The sequence below is a fragment of the Schistocerca cancellata genome, chromosome 5 (genome assembly GCF_023864275.1).
Source record: "Schistocerca cancellata isolate TAMUIC-IGC-003103 chromosome 5, iqSchCanc2.1, whole genome shotgun sequence".
Taxonomy (NCBI): domain Eukaryota; kingdom Metazoa; phylum Arthropoda; class Insecta; order Orthoptera; family Acrididae; genus Schistocerca; species Schistocerca cancellata.
In genome coordinates, this window is record NC_064630.1 from 377,695,270 (window position 1) to 377,716,290 (window position 21,021).

Here is a 21,021-nt window from a genome sequence, read left to right on the forward strand (position 1 = left end):
TGAAGACAGCTGCCGCCAGATCTACCTCCAGCCGACGATCTACCTCCAGGCGCCATCACATGGAGAATGGCGGCGAATTACTTAGGGGTAACCCTGGAGCAGCGGTTTACTTGGAAATCGCACGTTCGTAATGTCGAAGGTAGAGCAATAGGGTAACTTCGTGCTCTGCACTCCCTGCCGCACCCGCATAACGCTGTACCTAAAGCTCGTCCGACCAGGGCTGCAGTACGCAGCCGTGGTGTGGGGATATTTGGCTGACTCGCGCATCGGAGCACTGCAGAAGGTGCAGAACCGAGCTCTCAAACTCACTCTGCTCCTCCGATGGCTGTATCCAATTCGTCTGCTGCACAAAGACACAGGTATCTCGCTTTTGCAGGACAGTTTCCGGCAAATGTCACGTGCTTTGTACGAAAAGTCTGGATAATCCCGAAATCGCCGCAACCACGCCCTGGGCCACCAACAACGCAGGCCGACCACACGCTGACCTAATCTACTGATAGAATAATGTTCTCCGCACTAGACAAAAATAACTGACACCTCATCCATCGCCTCGTCACCACCATCGTTAGCTAGAGTAGTACGTCATTTTCTTTTAACTTCAGGTAAACATAAAGCCAGTCAATCAAAGAGACGTCACCAAACTCCGACCAACAAAAGAATCAGCAGGAGTCGCTCATAATGATCGTGAACTATAAACATCTGGAGCCAATGAATGGCTCATCATGCAACGAACAAATGAACCCAACATGTCGCCTGAAGATTAAAAGAAGGAAACTCGTCGGAAAGTTTTCGCAGAACAACGCCTTGACTCGGCTGATAACCTGACAAGATCTCGTCATCGATATTCGCCGAGAAAGTCTATATTCCCATCTGGCTGTATTATCTGCTTTTATCTCGAACCCTTCGTTTGCACGATTACAATAGGAACGCAGTGATAATATACAAATTTCGTAATTTCATGCTTCTTACGTTATAGGAACAGTTTGAAAGCGAACTTTTTCTTAGCAACGTGACACTTCTACCCGTCAGAACAGTATACAGAACCACCATGATAAAGCTTTACGAAGATTGCAGTATACACTAGGATGTCATTACGGGTAATCCATACGTCAGTTCAGGAAGGAAGGAATAATGATTTTAACGTCCCGTCGACACTGAAGTCATTAGAGATGGAGCGTACGGTCGGTTTGTGTCAAGGATGGAGAGGGAAATAGCCGTGCCCTTTCAAACGAAACATCCGGCTACTAGCCTGGAGTGATTTAGGGAAATCACGGAAAACCTGGACACTGCTCTGAACCATCGAATGGGAGTCCAGTGTGCTAATACTGGGTCACCTCCCTCGGTATATGTCAGTTCAGTCTGGATAGAATTTTTTACCAATACTTGAACACTTGCTGCGTTTCAATCCACAGCTACATCTACATCTACATCTACATCTACATGACTACTCTGCAATTCACATTTAAGTGCTTGGCAGAGGGTTCGTCGAACCACAATCATACTATCTCTCTACCATTCCACCCCAGAACAGCGCGCGGGAAAAACGAACACCTAAACCTTTCTGTTCGAGCTCTGATTTTTCTTATTTTATTTTGATGATCATTCCTACCTATGTAGGTTGGGCTCAACAAAATACTTTCGCACTCGGAAGAGAGAGTTGGTGACTGAAATTTCGTAAATAGATCTCGCCGCAACGAAAAACGTCTTTGCTGTAATGACTTCCATCCCAATTCGTGTATCATATCTACAACACTCTCTCCCATACTACATGATAATACAAAACGAGCTGCCCTTTTTTGCACCCTTTCGATGTCCTCCGTCAATCCCACCTGGTAAGGATCCCACACCGCGCAGCAATATTCTAACAGAGGACGAACGAGTTCTTCAGAACTGAAAGAAAATGAATGGATACAGAGCATCTCGTCGGGCTAATACTTACAAGTAAAATTTACGAGTGTGTTTGAGTACACACTTACTAACGGAAGTGGGAAGTTGATATACTGGAATGGTTCTGGACGGCGTTGTCTGAAATGGAGTGTGTTTCATCTTATTAACTACTTTAAAAGTATAAAACAGTAACTGTTGAATACAATGGAAGACGGATACAGATGTTGTCTCGGTTGTCCTAATTCATTTCCGCTGCTGCTGAAAACAAATGACCGCATAACACCCTACTTTATCAATGGGCAGCTCCATTTTGTTTCTGCTGCTCTACCTTCGTGTTACGGTGTTACAGTACGGAGATTTCGATGTACACCGGAACTGCAGTCATGCACGTGCAAACAAAAAATTAATTACGTAACTTTTTTTGAGATAATAATTAGTACTTTATGATTACTCTTCGTATTGAGAACTGGTTTTACAGATGGTAAGATCTAACTGTTTCCATCTCCACAGAGATTCTCTCTCTCTTTATTTTCCATAGGAAATCACACAGTGTCCATTTATTTCTTTATTTGAAACCTCTGTGCCACTATTCGAGCATCTTTCGTCACACACTTGTAAACGACGTTTATGAAATAGTGAGGAGTTATCTCTAACTTCTGGTAACAGGCTACGTACTGTGAAATACACGTTTTTGGAGTGCTGGACCAATTTTTAATTTACCGCTTGTCTTTTTTTTTCATCCGAAATGTTACTGCGCATGGAAGCGACGTGTAATAGTGTAGCTTAACTGCGGCGGTGAGTCCAGTGAGACCCGCGGTGAGTTAGCCGCACGCTTTACAAAGGCGTTCCACGGTTTGCCGCTGCTGAAGGCGCTACGTTGTTATGCCATCGCTCGGCGGGTTTAATCATGGCACTAGCCTCTTCTTACCTTGGGCAATGAACTTCATTCCCAAGCACCTGCTACACCTTTCCTCGTTCATACATTAATTACATATTCTAATCTTTGTCTGCTACTGCTCCTTCTTCCTGTTCATATTTACTTATTTATTTTATTCATTTTACATTGACATATCAACCAGAACATTTTTACTGATCCGTACTTACTATCGATTACTCATTGATAGCGCGAAGTTGCACCTTTGGCAATCACTAAGCAGCCTCTTTCCTGTCGTCTCGCATGATCGGCTGCGGTGACTTAACGCCGGGCTGCTTTGGCTCTTGATTAGTTTTGTCTTGCCGTTAGCAGGAGAAGGGAGTTGTGAGCAGCCACAAGTAGTCATTCGGTGGGCTTGTAAACGGACAAGCATTTATCGGCACTGAGCTGTCTTGTGAGCGCGTCTTGGATTACTAAGCTCACTTGTCTGAGAAAAACGACGCTCTAGCTCCAACAGGGCACTGGTTCGTCTCTGGTGCTCGGTCCGTGAGTAAACGGGCAGAGTGGAGGCACAGACGCATATGGATTTGTTCGGTTAGCATCTTGTTGGGTCCTCCCGCGTGCTTGTGCTCAGTTGTTAAGTGTACCTGCTCCCAAGGGAGGTGTACAACTAGCATAATAAGTGTCCGCCCGCATTGTATAATCCACGGGAGAGCTCACGGTTCTAGTGTCCTTACTCTGTTTTTTAAATACCCAGCAAACTCGTCTTGTTGGCCATATTTACGTATGCTGGACGAGGTAAAAGGGTTTTGTTAAACAAGAGCCAGTTCAGTCTTTCGGGCTCTAAGTCAGTGGCTCCTTTTTAATCTGTTCTTTGTTTGTTTAAATAGTGTTTAAATTTAAAAATCTCTTTTTTAGAGTAAATTTTATTTGCCTAGTAATTGCCATTTTAAATATTTTTTGGCGTAATTTGGGCATTTACTTGAAATTTAAGGTTATTGAAAAGATGTTGTTGAATGTATGGTGTGGAATTTGATCGAAGTTCAGTATCTTGAGCACACTTGTTCGCACAGCAGCTGGGGCCCCATTTTCTTGATCGTACTTGTCTGTTGTATTGTGCCCACTTGTTCTTATAGTCATTGACTATCACGCCTCACTTGTTGATCTCGCCCTATTCCTAATCCTTCTTGAATGCTGCTTCATACCAATATGTGTAATGTAATTTTTTAGTATTGTTTGTGTGATATAGACTGAACCAGGAGCAGCGAAGACTACAACCATTAAATTTCACCTTTATGCATCTCCTGTAATTATGTTATTGCTATCTCAGCGTTTTTAAATTGTTGTTCATTTGCTTGAATACTGTTTTAACAGAGAACTTTTTTGTGCTAAATTATTATTACTCACTAACTAGCATTCTCAATGTTTCAATTTTTTAAAAAATTCTGTGAACTTTAAGTCATTCGCCCTTCTGCCATAAGATAGAGTTTTGTAATAAAATTCGAAGTGGGATATGTGAAATTTTATGATAATTAATTTTAAGTGATATTTTCAAATAAATGTGTTTTCTGATGCAAATGCCAAGTTTCACTTCCTAGCACCCTACCGCACCAGCTCCCCACTAGCGGCCCCTTCCGAATTGGAACGCATTACAGCGACGATTCTGAGTGTCGTGGATTCAACAACTCATTGGTAGCTTTCCAGAGCTATGTGACGCTTCGTGTCTAAGCAAAGGTCACGCGATGCCCGTAAATTACGGGCCGGTAGTCTGTGGGCGCGGAGCTGCCGCCCGATAGCATACCAAATATATTCCAACTATTTCAGATCAGGAGAATTTACTGGCTAAGGCATCGGCATGAGTTCAGGCTCTTCAAACCGCTGTAACACGATTCTGGCATTGTGTCAGCGACAGTTGTCGTGCTGGAAGATGTCATCGCCCTCGGGAAAACGTCAAGCACGAAGGAATGCAGATGGTTCACAATGATACTCACTTACTTCACAGTTGTCATGGTGGCTTAGGGTCTACCAAAGGTCCTATGGATGACAAGCTGAATGACCCCCCCCCCTCCCCCCACTTAATAGCATAACGCTGCCACCGCCGGCCTCAGCACATGTCGCAGTGCAAGTTTCGAGCAGCCCTTCTCCTGAATGACAGCGTATCTGGACACGCCCATCACGCCTTATCACAGAACGTGAAGATTGGTGATCTGACCGCTCTGTAAAGCAGGATAGGCGGCGATTTGCGGCAGATCTGACGACAGAGTACAGCGCTGGAGCACGCACGAGTGTTTCGGAGCCCACCGCTCAGCGCACAGCGGACAAACCTTATGTGATCCCATGTTCACCCCGTGATATCGTCAAGCATGAAAGCAATGTGCACTGGATTATCGAGATTGAGCGGCGAATTAATGAGAATATCCGATGTACCACCTTTCCTGTTACACCAGTAACTTTAATTTTTATTTGGTATCTATAATCTTTATAGAACTTGTTAATTTGATACTAGTAATGGCTTTAATAAATGACTGAATATCTCTTATTCACATATATTTAGATACATAATCCTTAATTAGTTATTTATGAAAGTGGGGTCTATATATGTGGTGAAATGAGTGTACATCTTGTTGTTAATATTTAGTACTTTTACTTCAGACAGACTTTTCAATGATGAGACAAAATTCACTTGGAATTTATAATTGGTTAGAATTCTTTAGGTTTAGTTACTCATTCTTGATTTCCAAATCATATAGATGATGTTCTGATTTCTAGTTCTTGGATCTTTAATTTTGATGGTGGACATTACATTTGTGATTTCATAATGCATTATTCTGAAATAAATCTAATTACTACGGTAATCATTTTGCGTAACATTTCAAAATAACTATCTTGGCTACAAGGTATCCAAAATTTGCCTTTTTTCCATTAATGGTACATTTTTTAAGGACTTATTATGTTTGTACACACATTTTATTAGTTATCAGTTAAAGAATATTCATTTTATAGGATATGCTGTTAATTTCATAACTTTAACATCGATTTATTTTGACACTTGTGGTTTATCATTTTGCAATATACCTTTATTGGTTGAAGTTTACTCAAAGGACTTGATTATTAAAACTGTTGCTTAAGATAAGGTAACTATTTAATTTTTGAAATATTTTATATCCTGCACTGCTTCTTATTCTTTTAGTTTACATTATTACGCAATATCTAATAATAATAATTTAGTTCTTATTGTTGTTTTGATGTTAATGGTTACTGTATTTCTTCTGGAATGATTGATTTACTTGTTGTGGCTGTTTTTGGAGGAGGGTTTCATTATGTTTTCTCTATTTCGTCATTTTATTTGTGTAATTTATAACTTGAAGTTGTTAACAATTAATCTAGTTGTTTTAGGCTGTACATAGTGAAATATTATTCTATAATCGTGCACCAAATGAGGCGATGTGGTAGTGAGACCGGATAAATTCAGAGGACTTCAATTCAAATCCATACCTGGCCATCAAGATTTCAGTTTTTGCGGTTTATGTAAGTTGCTGAAGGGAAATGCCAAGATGATTTCTCTGAAAATTACCTTCCACAGACTGTTCAAACATGAGATTGTATTTCAGCTTTTATTTCTTCTTTAGTAGAGTGAGAAAATTTAATCTTTCTTCTTTCCGTGAATGATACAAACCCTAAGATATTTCTCTACAAAATGCTTTCTTCCATATGCCAGGAACGCGTCTTCTAAAATAGGCAGATTGCTTAGGAAGAGTAATATTAATGTCATCTTCCGTGCTTCAGCAAAGAGCAGGGCCTTAGTCGGATCTTTTAAAGACGATTTACAATTGAGGAACGCGGGTGTTATAAAATTCCCTGTGAGTGTAGCTCTGCATATATAGCTCAGAACACACGAACGGTCCAGGAACGCTGTGTAAAACACGAAAGACACACCCGTCTGCGGCAACCTTTAAAATCAGCAGTAGCAGAGCATTGCATTTCCATGGGACGTTCAATGGAATATAATAATACCAAAATTTTAGCACCGGATTCCAGCTTCTGGGACTCTGTAATTAAAGAATCCGTGGAAATACGTCTTGCTGATAATTTAATGAATTATGATAATGGCTTTCAGCTGGATAAAAATTGGGATCCAATTATTATAATTATGCGTTCACAACGGAATCGATACTTAGCGATTAGATTGTTCTTATTTCACCACTAAGGGCAGCACACACAACTTGGCTGCATCGCGCGTGTCACCTCCTAATCCATGCGCCGTAAACCGCCAGTAAGATTCGCATGCGCGGAATTCGCTATAAATACCATGACTGCATCAGGTCTCTTCAGTACTTCGTCTGCTCACCTGAGGATGGCCGGACGTCTCTGGGCCGAAATATCGTGGCAGAATGTTGATGGGATCCGGCTGCAAACCAGAAAATTACTGGAAGAAGAAACACGCCGGGAAAATTTCAGAATTCACAATACGTAAGTACTTGTAGAACTAAATCTTTGAGGGTGTGTCGTGATCATGTCTAGGTAACTCAGTTATTAAGAGGCAAAAACTCTCATTCTCGTCTAGATCTTGCACAATGCTTTAATCTGCCAAGAAAATTCAGACCTCATCAAGTTTAATGTAACGATTACATTTTATTTCCATTTAATTTTGCCCCACGGTACCTCCAGACCAGGAATTTCACCACATGTGCATTAAAAGTTGTTAATATATTATTAATTCTATTCGTGAGGTGTCTCGATATCGCAGTGAATGTAGTTATGTTTAGAATTTACAGTTATGTAGCTGTGTTCTTACATAGTTGACACTGAAAAAAAGATGTGTAACATGTTATGTCAACAACCATCTTAATTCAGTTTTACAGTTTTTAAATAAAAAATCAACACAAGAATGTAATTTCTCATACTTCGGTTATCATCTCTTTTTCCCAAAGATTATACTGGTAATTCATTAGCAGGATGAAGATGCATATTGCTAGCAGTGATGTAATAACGTCAAGGAAACAGTTGCAGTCATAAGACGTGTTTTCATTTAAAACGTTTGCTGCTATTCATTCCAAAAAGTGAGGACGTTGAAAATAATCCCTACTATAACTTAATGTTCATGAAAAACGAATTTTATTGGCTTTAATATCTTACAGAAAATTGTATACTGTCCATACAAAAACAGCTCATAGGAACATAGACACGGTCAAATGGTGGTACACATAATGTCACTATGTAAACCAGTCAGGCTGAAAAGAGTTTTTAGGAACATTTTTCTTAACCTACGGCAATACAAGATCAGTATATGGCTGCCTGGTATTAATACAGGGAAAAAGGCTTCGTGATGTAGATAGCATACTGCCTGTGTCATGGCTATCGCAATACTGTCCCAGTTTCCGCCTCCTCTCGAATGTTTCTTTGTCGTATAATTTTCGTTATTGTTTCAGTCTTCTTGTCTTGCAGTTTTTCCTTCTTGATACGGCGAACCACGAATATGACTAGTTTATCATTTTTTGGAGTAACTGAGACTTCATTGTCAAGGATATGTCGAAGAGATACGAAAATGCAATCGTATTTCTGTCTCTGATTTATTGCAAGACAAATTAGTCTGTTCCCAGTTTTTCGTAATCGTGCACATCCAGAAGAAAAGTACACATTTAGTGTTGTGAAGACAGAATATGTTTCCTTTCTAGCATTTCGTAAGACACTATTATGAGATGAAGATAATTCAGGAGATGTAGAAAGCTCAGACGACAGGAGCTTGCTGAGAGTGAGTTAAAATTAATTTACTGTGAAAATGTATGTAGAAAAAGATGTTTATTTGATTTGGTATCCAATTCGGCTTACAGATGGTATTAATAACGCGAGTGTAGTTTATGTAAGCAGTTGAGTTCATGGATTTTCTGGCTGTGGATGCAACGCGGTCGTGTCATATGGCAGCAGGTAGCATTTTTCTGTTGACTCATTCGATCTCTATTTTAAGCAAGTTTTTCACGGCATATTTCTTCAAGTTAACGTTTCAAGAAATGGAGCCAATGAAAAATAAACCGATTGTAATTGTTAGAGGGACTAGCGCTTAAAGGGGATAGTATACATTGTGTTTGACATGCAGAAAATAAGGTTAAAGGAGAACATAGTCTGAATTCAGATAGGTCTCAATAAAAAAAGTGTATTCTTTACGGATTAGAAGAACTGATCAAGGTATGGCTACTATTATCTTCAGATTAGTTGAAGTGTGGCTGAAGCAGGCATTAAATTTCTGCACTGAGGAAATATGAGAATGAATCAGAGTGTATACTTTCGTAACGATCTGACGAGCTGTTGATTTTAGTATACGAGTTTACTAAATTACTGATGCTGAGAATTTTACAATGTGTTCCATGTTACGGGAAATATATATTCTACAAATGGAGGGGCACTGAATGGCTGAAATAGTGTACGATGAGAGAAAATTTACGTTCCATCTAACAGTCGTAATAGCAGGAAGCATAACTGTTCCCATATGGTTCATGTCTCAACGGTAGAATGAGAAGAAAAAAATCTTTGAGAAATTACTTGTGATAACATGTAAGGTTATGACTCACAGAATCCACTGCTTACGACTTGCTTAAACTGTGATTAACTGACTGCAATCGTTGTTCCTTAGTGATTGCGCCACTGTATGGCAGTTGGAAGAATGGCTTACGTTCAGGTGTGAATTTTCAGGATTTTGTGTTCTACTATATTTCACTCTACCAGATTTATGACTAGAATAATACGCCTCTGAACTGACGGGGCGCTTCGTAGGGAATGTTCGATATCAAGAAAACTAAATGTACCTCCAAAGAAGTTCCGTAATTACATTTGGTAACGAAAATAAGAAGTTCAATGGGCACTGAAGTCCAGGATACGCAAATATCACGACGAGGTCATGATATTTAATAATAACATTTAGAATGACCTAAAGGAGAAGACAACTGTCAAACGCAGTTCGTTAGGAGTCTCCAAAGGAAGCGTGGGGCGTATACCAAAGAAGTTGTGCACAAGCGGTCCGTGCGGTGCACCACTGATTATTGCTCATTTTTTGAGAATTTTTTTTCAAAGAAAAAAGAAGAGATCCACGATTTGCAATGTGCTTGCAGATTACCGCAGATGATGTTCCTGTAAGAAGACGTTGCCAGAAGGACGAGTGTAAATGTAGGATAATAGTTTTCACATATGATTGTGTGTGTGTGTGTGTGTGTGTGTGTGTGACATGAAATCACTAGCCTGACTGAGGAATTCAGAAAAAAAAACAATATGAAGGCGGAAATTTTGCGTGCAAAATAAAGCATGTGGTATGAAGCGGAACAGATATCAGTTACAGGTTCCCTTAACTCTGTGTCACACTGTGGGCTCTGAAGTTGCACGCCTCGTTGATGAAACAGGTTCCTCGCACCCTGTTGCTGCCGGCGTATAATACCTTATCTTACGTAGTTATCAGTCATATCGGTGATTAGCAGTGCCGGGCTTACGATAACGATACTAATATCAACTCAGAGAAAATTCATCTCAAATGGGTCTAGTACTGCAGGAAGAGCCAGTCTCTGGTAGAATACTTCAGAACACCAACAGAAATTTAATGCAATGTGGTATAAAAATATTCCCAAAATTTGATTTTTCCCGCTAATGGTTAAGAGGACGTTGGAGTACAACTAGCTGTCCCCTCACACACCTGCCCTGACTTAGTGTGTCAAGTGTCTGTGATCTCAGTGATATTTGGCTGCTTCTTGGTGAACATATTTCCACTGTTGTGTTTCCGACAGCTGGTGGCTTTGCGATGGCTGACATGAAACAGTAGCGTATTTAAGTAAAGTTTTATTTTAAAGCTGGAAAACCGCTGCAGAAACGCACCAGATGTTGAAGCAAGCACTTGGAGACAACGCTTTGGCAAGACACAGACTTACGACTGGTATAGGCGTTTCAAAACAGGCGAACATCTAGTGACAACGAGGACTTTTCCAGTCGGCCGTCAACTGATATCACTCCAGGAAACGTTCGGCAAATGGAGGATCTGATTCTGCAAGTTCGTAGACAGGCTGTCAAGACCTCTCTAACACCTTGGGAATACGTTATGGTATACGTTAACGTATTGTATGAGAAAAGTTGAACATGAGAAGTATTGCGGAGAAATTTGTGCCACAACTGCTTCAAGACGATCAGAAGGATATTGCGAGAAAGTCTGCAAAGAACCTAAGAAACTGCTTCAAGATGATCCAGACTTTCTTTCGTAGATTGCCACTGGTGATGAAAGTTTTCTTTTTTTTTTTTTTTTTTGCTAAGACACTGAAACTAAGTAGCAGTCGTAGCAATGAAAGAGCCCTCTTCACCTAGGCCAAAAACGGGTGAAGCATCAGGAGTAAACATAAGTCCCTGCTGATCTGTTCTTTATATACATATATATCACCTTGTAGAATGATCGTTTATAAAAATTGAGGAACTTATGTTTTCACTGGAGACGGCCAGGTAAGCCTACGATCTCTTGCAATAAATAATCTCTTTGCATCAAATACAATAAAGTGGTATGGTTGATACTTTGTATGAATGTGAAATATATAATGCGAATGATAACGCTTCTTCAGCAGCACCGAAAAGTCTAGAGTGTCGAAAGGCTATCACAGTCAAGAGATAGGCGACACTTTTCATAATACTGGGCGCATCAGAGTTTGTCATATTGTAGAGTACTGGCGTGCCACGGAGCGCAGGCTCACACTTTTATCTTTTCCCTCTCCTCTTTGGTGGCGGTCTCGTCTTCAGTGCGTCCAGGTTTGATGCCCGCTATCTCCAACGCCACCTCCTCGGCCAGCCGGCCTTTGGTCTCGGGAACGAACCTCCACACGTAGAACACGGCGAATGCGCAGAAAATGGCGAACATCCAGAAGGACACGTACAGCTCGAAGTGGATGGACATGGCGTGGTATGTCTTGAGCGTGGCGAAAGCCGATCCGCAGTTGACGATGGACAACACCGACATGGCGATGCCCTTGACGCGAGGACGGAACACCTCGCTGCAGACCGTCCATATGAGGGCGCCTGGACCCATCGTCATGCATATCTGTCGATCAGAAACATGAATTAGCTTTAGGGCACAATGAGGCGCCTAAATGATATTTCGACGATATCTCACTTGAAGTTAATGTTAAGGTGCAGCTGATGACGCTAGTCGTCAATGCAATTTTTTTTCTTAAATCTATACAGTTGTCTGGTGTATTTTTGGGTGCTGATTTCAGGTCAAGTACTTAAAATGTTTACTTACATGTAAAATGTGGCTATTTATTGATTACACCAACACCAGCACTGTGTAAATTGCTACAAAAAGTTATTTCATTTTATAGGCTATAACAAAGCTACCTCTCTGTACCACAATCGAAGAAAAACGACTGTGCCACAAAGTGGTAGCTGTCTTATAGCCTACAAAATAAAACAAATTTTTGTAGCACGCTACATTGCAAATCATCACAAAACGATGCTGGCGTTAATGTAATGAATAAATAGCCGTTAGTTTAATGAATAAATAGCCACAGTGAGAAAAGGAATCAGAAACTCTTGCCACACAGAATGCTAAAAGTTAGAGGAAAAAACGTAGTATTAGGTTCTCTTGTGAACCCAAAGAAATACTCCTGCCTTCATCCCACATAAAACTTGAAATTATGATGCTACTTATTATAGCCCTACCAAAAGACAGTGACACTTTCAAACATGCGGCAAGTAAGTTTCCAAGGCTATCAGAGAATAAGCTGAAAGAAGGAGTTTTCGTCTCCCCCCCCCCCACCCCCACCCCCCCAAAGATTCGAAAATTGAAGAGACGAAACATTTGAACACAAAATGAAAGACATCAGCTTGCATATGCTTTAAAAGAAGTGTCTTCAGGTTTCTCGGCAGTTGCAAAGGCCCTGTTTACGTGAATTTAATAAAAAACAAAAAAAATGAAATTTTGACTCTGCAGCGGAGTGAGCGCTGGCAGATTAAAACTGTGTCCCGGACCGAGACTCAAACTCGGGACCTTTGCCAGGAAGTTTCATATCAGCGCACACTCCGCTGGCAAAGCCATGTCTCTGCAGTATTCTCACTTCCAGGAGGCTAGTTCTGCAAGTTCCGCAGGAGAGCTTCTGTGAAGTTTGGAAGGTAGGAGACGAGGTACTGGCGGAATTGAAGCTGTGAGGACGGGGCGTGAGTCGTGCTTGGGTAGCTCAGTTGGTAGAGCACTTGCCCGCGAAAGGTGCGGCACACCGTTTTAATCTGACAGGAAGTTAAAAAATGATGTACACGTAACTTATGCAAATAATTTATCATTAGATTCCTATTAAAATTTTACGTTGACAAAAGCCTCTATCTGTGGCCATTTACTAGTGAGAATTCATTCTGAAGTACGTTATGTGTAATCTGGCTGCTACCTAAAGCCATTGCTTGGGATAGTTCTTGTTTTGTCATTTTATATATGACAAGAACCGTCCGGCTTCATCTAATGTAGTGAACCATCATGTGATGTAACAAGGCCCACTCTTTCTGACAAATACTTTTTATAAATATCGAAACCTAGGTCAGGGGCTAATAAAGCTTTGTTTGCAAGTGGTTGGCTGATTTTTCAGTCTTTTCAGATTTACATTCATATTCCAAGACTTTCGAGAATCTTTTAATGTCATGTTTGAAGTCAGATAACAAATGACATAAGTAATATTTTTTTTCATGTGATATAATTACAAATTAACAACTTTTGACTTTTTCCTTTTCTTGTACTGTGAAATCTTGCTTGTGGCAAAATTTCATGATTCTAGGTCAACTTGAAGTACCCTATAGGTTTTAATGCGTGAGTTTTCGAGTATCAAAATATGTGACATAAAGAGTCCTATCTTTTGATTGCACTGACTTAAAAGCTTAAAATTTTTATGCCACCAACTGACTAAGGGCCTTAGTATGTGATGTAAATTCGAACATGATATGTCTACTGATTGCTGGGAAAACAGACAGGCAGATGGACAACAAAACGATCCTTAAGGGTTCCACTTCTACAGACTGAGGCAAGGAATCCTAAAAAGTACAAAAGTAACCTCGAGCCGCACTTCTGGTCGTTGGACTAGAATCTGAGCTTCCTTCTCATTCTTACTTGCTAACAACTTTGTGGCATACTGATTATGTTGGTACTATTGAGCGCCACGCTGTGCATGTACCTGGGGTGAGCCGAAGGATTGATTATTCGATATATGAGCAGGAAGCGGTATATGGATAGTTGAATTGTTTGTCTGGAAGCTAAGTATCTACAATATTCAACCTAAGATTTCTGACAATTCAGGTGAGATGAAAAATATGAGTATTTGTTCGAAGGTATCAGCAGAGAATGTTATTCCATCAAAAAATATTTATTCTGTGAAATTTAAATGATGCATATCTTGTACTGTTGTATAGTACTTGTTAAATAACCTGGGAACAGACACACAATTCTTATTCGAACCTGATAAGTGTTCATAATTTCAGCTCATGACTGCTTTAAATTTCTGATTTGCAATAATCCAGTATTGTTAGAGTATTTCAGAGACGTCCAATAACTGTGCGTGTCAAGAGTGAGTACGCGTGTACTGTAAACAAATGTATATGAGTAATAATACTCGTCAGTGCCCAAATTGGAATGAAACACTTGTGACTGTTATATCCCCACTGGTCAGCTCAGTGTAGAGGAAATGAACTCCTTGGTGATCACAAAATTATATAATTTAATTATATAGGAACGTAGTCTTGCGTCGATCGTGGTATATGCCGGGGCGTTTGCGATCGCGAGCCATGTGTTAAAACAAGCACAGATCAGTGGATACAGCATCTGTCTAAGTTCTTATCTCATATTACAGGTGCTCAGTATCGACACTGCAAACGTCAATACAGGGTGTCTCAAACCATATGGGTCAAATCGAAACAGGTCATAGGCGTCCACAACCTATTATATTGAAATAAGGAAGCAATGGTTGGAAATTCATATTTACTGTGTTACGGACATACATAGCGTACAGCTGTGCAGCACATAACAACAGTGTAGCTCGTAGTAACTGTTCAGACAACGACCGCCAGTCTCAATGCACGTATTGCAGCGTACAATCTGTCGCACTGTCACAAAGATTGTGGTTGTCTGTTGTACACTGGGACAGGCAGGACTAACAGAAGCTGGATGTTCCTTCTGCGATATTGCGGAAAAAACTGGAAGGAATTTAGCTAATGTACACGATTGCGGTGATCACAAGAATGAACGATCGTAAGAAGGCTGGGCTCCAAATGGCCACATGTCACTACCGAGAGGGAAGAACACGATGTACGAGTATCACGTATGGCTCTGGCTCATCGTACTGCATTTGCAGCAGCAATTTGAGCAACAGTTTGTACCACAGTAACACAACGAACTGTTACAAATCGGCAACTTCAAGGACAGCTCCGAGCCAGACGCGCTGTAGCGTGCAATCAACTGACCCCAAACCACCACCATTTGCGAGTTCAGTGGTGTCAAGCGAGTGCTCGTTGGAGGGCAAGGTGGACGTATGTTGTGTTTTCTGACGAAAGCCGGTTCTGCCTTGGTGCCAGTGACGGCCGCGTCTTGGTTAGAAGGAGGCCAGTTGAGGACCTGCAACCAACCTGTCTGCGCCCTAGACATACTGGACCTACAGCTACTCGACCTATAGCCGGAGTTACCTTCTGGGATGCGATTTCGTATGACAGCAGGAGCACTCTCGTGGTTATCCCAAGCACACTCATTGCAAAATTGTACGTTAATCTGGTGATTCGACCTGCTGTGCTGCCATACATGAATAGCGTTCCAGGGAGTGTTTTCCAGCAGGATAACGCTCGCCCACATACCGTTGTTGTAGCCCAGTATGCTCTTCAGAGTGTCGATATGTGGTCTTGGTCTCCTCGATCACCAGGTCTGTCCACAATCGAGGACATATCTACATCTACATATATACTCCGCTAGCCACCAAGCGATGTGTGGCGGGGGGCACAATTCGTGCCAAAGTCAAATTACCCCCCCCCCCCCCCCCCCACTCCTTCCACTGTTCCACTCGCGGATCGCGTGGGGCAAAAACGACTGTCTGAACGCCTCAGTACGAGCTCTAATTTCTCTATCTTTGAGTGGTGATCATTGCGCGATTTGAAAGTTGGTTGTAATAATATATGCTCTACATCCTCGCTGAAGATCGGATTTCGGAATTTAGTGAGCAGCCCCTTCGTTTAGCGCGCCGTCTATCTGCAAGTGTGTCCCACTTCAAGTTTTCTATGAGATTTGTGACTCTCGCGATGGCTAAATGTACCAATCACGAATCTTAGCGCTCTTCTTCGGACCTTCTCAATCTCTTGAATCAGACCCAAACGGTAAAGGCCCCACACAGACGAACAATACTCTTAAGACTTGACGAACTAACGTAAGCTATTTCCTTTATTGAAGGACTGCATAGCTTCAGGATTCTACCAATAAACCGCAATTTAGAGTTCGCCTTACCCGTTACTTCTGTAAACTGATCATTCCATTTCAGATCATTTCGAATAGTCACACTCAGATACTTGACGGATGTTACCGCTTCTAAAGACTGGGAATCTATTTTGTACTCGTACATTAATGGGGATTTACGCCTTGTTATACGCAGTAGGTTACACTTACTATAATTGAGAGATAACTGCCAGTCATTACACCACGCATTTATTTTCTGCAAATCCTCATTGATTTGTTCACAACTTTCGTGTGATACTATTTTCCTGTAGACTACAGCATCATTGGCAAACAGTCTAATGCCGCTGTCAATACCATCAACCAGATCGTTTATGTAAATCATAAAAAGTAGCGAACCTATTACGCTGCCCTGGGCACATCTGAAGCTACGCTTGTTTCTGTTGACGTCACCCCCTTGAAGACGACATACTGCTCCCTGTCTGTTAGAAAACTTTTATCCAACCGCATATATCATCGGACAGACCGTAAGCGCGCACTTTTTGGAGCAAGCGACAGCGCGGAACTTAGTCGAACGCCTTTCGAAAGTCGAGAAATATGGCATCAACCTGGGAGCCCATATCTAGAGCCTGTTGTTTATCATGCACAAAGAGGGCCAGCTGTGTCTCGCATGACCGCTGCTTCCTCAAACTGTGCTGGTTTCTGCAGATGAGCTTCTCAGAGTCTAGAAAGGTCATTATGTCTGAACACAAAATATGTTCCATGATTCTACAACAAATCGATGTCAGTGAAATTGGCCGGTAATTATGTGCATTCGATTTTCTACCCTTTTTATAGATTGCTCTGACCTGGGTCTTCTTCCAGTCCCGTGGAACTTTTCGCTGTTCCAATGATCTCTGATAGATTATGGATAAGAGTGGTGCTATATTTGTAACATAGTCAACATAAAATCTTACGGGGATACCGTCTGGGCCAGATGCCTTCCTGGCGTCTAAGGATCTTAACTGTTTTACAATTCCAGATACACTAAACACTATGGCAGCCATCCTTGCGTTTGTTCGATAATTGAAAGGGGGAATGGTGCTGCAGTCCTCTATCGTAAAAGAGTTTTTGAAAGCTAGGTTTAGAATTTCGGCCTTCTGTTTATCATCACCAGTTAAATTACCCGTACTGTCAGCACGAGAAGGTGTTGAATTATTTGTAGCTTTCATAGATTTTACGTACGACCAAAGTATTTTGCTGTTATTTTTAGAATCTGCAGATAAAATAGTGCTTTAAAATTCGTTAAAAGGATCTCTCATTTTCCTTCTGACAGCTGCTTTCATTTCGCATATGTGACATCATCGGACGACAACTAAAGCAACATCCACAAATAGCATTAATCGTCCCTGTATTGTCCGACCGAGTGCAGCACGTACGGAACTCCATCCCACAAACTAACATCCAGCACCTATGCAACACAATGCGTGCGCGTTTGAATGCTTGCATTCAACGTATTGGCGATTGCACCAGTTATTAATGCACCAGCATTTCACATCTGAAATGGCTTGCCGCGCGCTTGCATTAACCTGTGATCTTGCAGTGTTAAGCACTTGAATATGTTACCTGAAGAAATGTATTCCCGACATTTTATTAGTCCACATGATTTCTTCCCACCAGTGTATCACAGACTCACCAAGTAGACTATGTGTGAGGCGAGCGGCACCCAGCTGAAGGCGGCCACGTCAGCTTGCGCCACGTCCAGCAGGTAGAAGTAGAGGCCCTCCGCTACGAGCGCCAGGGCGGCGCCGGCGAAGCACACCATGAGCGGCGTGCGGCGAGTCCTGAAGCGCTCCACGGCCACCGAGGCCACCACGCTCATCACCATCTGCACGACGGCCAGCGTGATGGACGACACGTCGGGGTCCACGGAGCTGCCCGAGCGCTGGAAGAACACTGTGGCGTACGTCATGAGCACGAGGTAGCCCGACCACAGCAGCAGCGGCATCAGGATGCCCGAGATGAGCAGCGTGCGCCGGTTGACGGAGTCGCACACCAGCTCCCGCATCGTCGCCATGTAGCCGTCGCCCGCGCCCGGCTCGCTCTGGCGCTCCTCCACCGAGCGCCGCAGAGCCTCGAACTCCTCCTCCACGTCCTGCACAACAACACGTTCCCGGTTGAGTAAGTTCAACGCTCTCTCAATACTGTGCCAGTGCTCTCACCAAGTAGGTTGCACATACACTACTGGCCATTAAAATTGCTACACCACGAAGATGACGTTGTACATACGCCAAATTTAACCGACAGGAAGAAGATGCTGTTATATGCAAATGAGCAGCTTTTCAGAGCATTCACACAAGGTTGGCTCCGGTGGTGACACCTACAACGTGCTGACATGAGGAAAGTTTCCAACCGATTTCTCATACACAAACAGCAGTTGACCGGCGTTGCCCGGTGAAACGTTGTTGTGATGCCTCGTGTAAGGAGGAGAAATGCGTACCATCACGTTTCCGGCTTTGATAAAGGTCGGATTGTAGCCTATCACGATTGCGGTTTATCGTATCGCGACATTGGTGCTTGCGTTGGTCGACATCCAATGACTGTTAGCAGAATATGGAATCGGTGGGTTCAGGAGGGTAATAGGGAACGCCGTGCTGGATCACAAACGGCCTCGTATCACTAGCAGTCGAGATGACAGGCATCTTATCCTCATGGCTGTAACGGATCGTGCAGCCACGTCTCGATCCCTGAGTCAACAGATGGGGACGTTTGCAAGACAACCATCTGCACGAACAGTTCGACGACGTTTGCAGCAGCGTGGACTATCAGCTCGGAGACCATGGCTGCGGTTACCCTTGACGCTGCATCACAGACAAGAGCGCCTGCGATGGTGTACTCAAAGACGAACCTGGGTGCACGAATGGCAAAACGTCCTTTTTTAGGATGAATCCAGGTTCTATTTACAGCATCATGATGGTCGCATCCGTGTTTTGCGACATCGCGGTGAACGCACATTGGAAGCGTGTATTCGTCATCGCTATACTGGCGTATCATCCGGCGTGATGGTATGGGGTGTCATTTGTTACACGTCTCGGTCACCTCTTCTTCGCATTGACGGCACTTTGAACAGTGGACGTTACAATTCAGATGTTTTACGGCCCGTGGCTCTACCCTTCATTCAATCTCTGCTAAACCCTACATTTCAGCAGGATAATGTACGACCGCATGTTGCAGGTCCTGTACGGGCCTTTCTGGATACAGAAAATGTTCGACTGCTGCCCTGGCCAGAACATTCTCCAGATCTCTCACCAATTGAAACGTCTGGTCAATGGTGGCCGAGAAACTGGCTCGTCACAATAAGCCAGTCACTACTCTTGATGAACTATGGTATCATGTTGAAGCTGCATGGGCAGCTGTAACTGTACACGCCATCCAAGCTCTGTTTGACTCAATGCCCAGGCGTATCAAGGCCGTTATTATGACCAGAGGTGGTTGTTCTGGGTACTGATTTCTCAGGATCTATGCACTCAAATTGCGTGAAAATGTAATCACATGTCAGTTCTAGTATAATATATTTGTCCAATGAATACCCGTTTATGATCTGCATTTCTTCTTGGTGTAGCAATTTTAATGGCCAGTAGTGTAAATTGCACTTCTGGCCATCCAAAATGCAACACGAAGAAGGAAGATAGTGAAACTGACATTGAGTGTTGCCGCCATTGCTGGCTATAACCGCTGCTACACGATTGGGCATTGAATAAAAGAAGCTTCGGATCTGTTGTTGAGGTACAGCAGTCCATGCTACTTCCACGTATTGGCAAAGTTGATCCGGTGTAGGAGCGGGTGGTGTATCCCGGACTAGTCATAGCGCAATCATCAACCTGACGTGTTCGATAGGCGAGAGATCGGGAGAACAGGGAAGCCAAGGTGGCAATGCAATCCAATGAGCGACAAAGAAGTGTTGAAAATTGCGCGCCACGTGTGGACGCGCAATATAGTGTTGGAATGTGGCTGTCTGCAAACTCTGAAGGTATGGAACGACCACTACACATAACAGATGTATCGCTAGCTGGTTAGTGTACCGGCAATGCATACTAGGGGTCGGGGGAGGGGGGTTGTCTATGTCTGTGTCCGTTGTTCATCGCACCATTGACGATACAAACGCCAATGACGTTAACTCAGTGGTAAACGCAGCAACGGATGTCTTGCGGCCAGTCCACACTGATGCAAACGGCATTGAATGGAACACGCAAACACTGTTTGTCGTGCTATGGACCAAATCTTTTGTGACATGGTCCTTGATGTGACAGAGCGATCCATCAATGCGATGCGCACAATGTGTCTGTCATTACGTGAGGTTCAGATGGCTCTGAGTACTATGGGACTTAAATTCTGAGGTCATCAGTATACTAAAACTTAGAACTATTTAAACCTAACTGACCTCAGGACATCACACACATCCATGCCCGAGAAAGTATTTGAACCTGCGACCGTAGCGGTTCCAGACTTTAGCGCCTAGAACCGCTAGGCCACTCCGGCCGGCATTTCGTGTGGTGGTGCACCGAGGTGGATGCAAACGGTCCCGTCGGTCCCTCGTTCCCTCCTGCAGCCAGCGATTACACATTCGAATCACAGTTGTTGGTCCCTTCAGACACAATCACCGATTTCTCTCAAGAATGATTCACAATCCTGTAGGCAAATGTTCTTTCTCGATCGAACTCCGAAACGTGCTCGAAAGACGCTCTCTGTCTTCTACGAGGCATGCTGAAGCTGCTTACGCAAAACAACTGCACAAAAGAACGATTCCAGTACGTCCATACGGCCCTCTGTTCCCCATTTATATAGCGCCTGCAGGTGGCGG

General features: G+C 42.7%; 1 protein-coding gene across 1 annotated transcript in view; it reads right to left on the reverse strand.

Moving 5' to 3' along the window:
- Positions 1-7,868: 7,868 nt before the first annotated feature.
- The window catches only part of LOC126188014 (facilitated trehalose transporter Tret1-like), a 70,404-nt gene continuing 57,251 nt past the window's right edge, over positions 7,869-21,021 (reverse strand). The window contains exons 4-5 of the mRNA XM_049929431.1: positions 17,857-18,315; positions 7,869-11,816 (exon numbers count right to left, since the gene is read on the reverse strand). Coding sequence (XP_049785388.1) covers positions 11,469-11,816; positions 17,857-18,315 — 807 coding nt within the window. The 3' untranslated portion in view covers positions 7,869-11,468. The remainder of the gene's footprint in view (positions 11,817-17,856; positions 18,316-21,021) is intronic.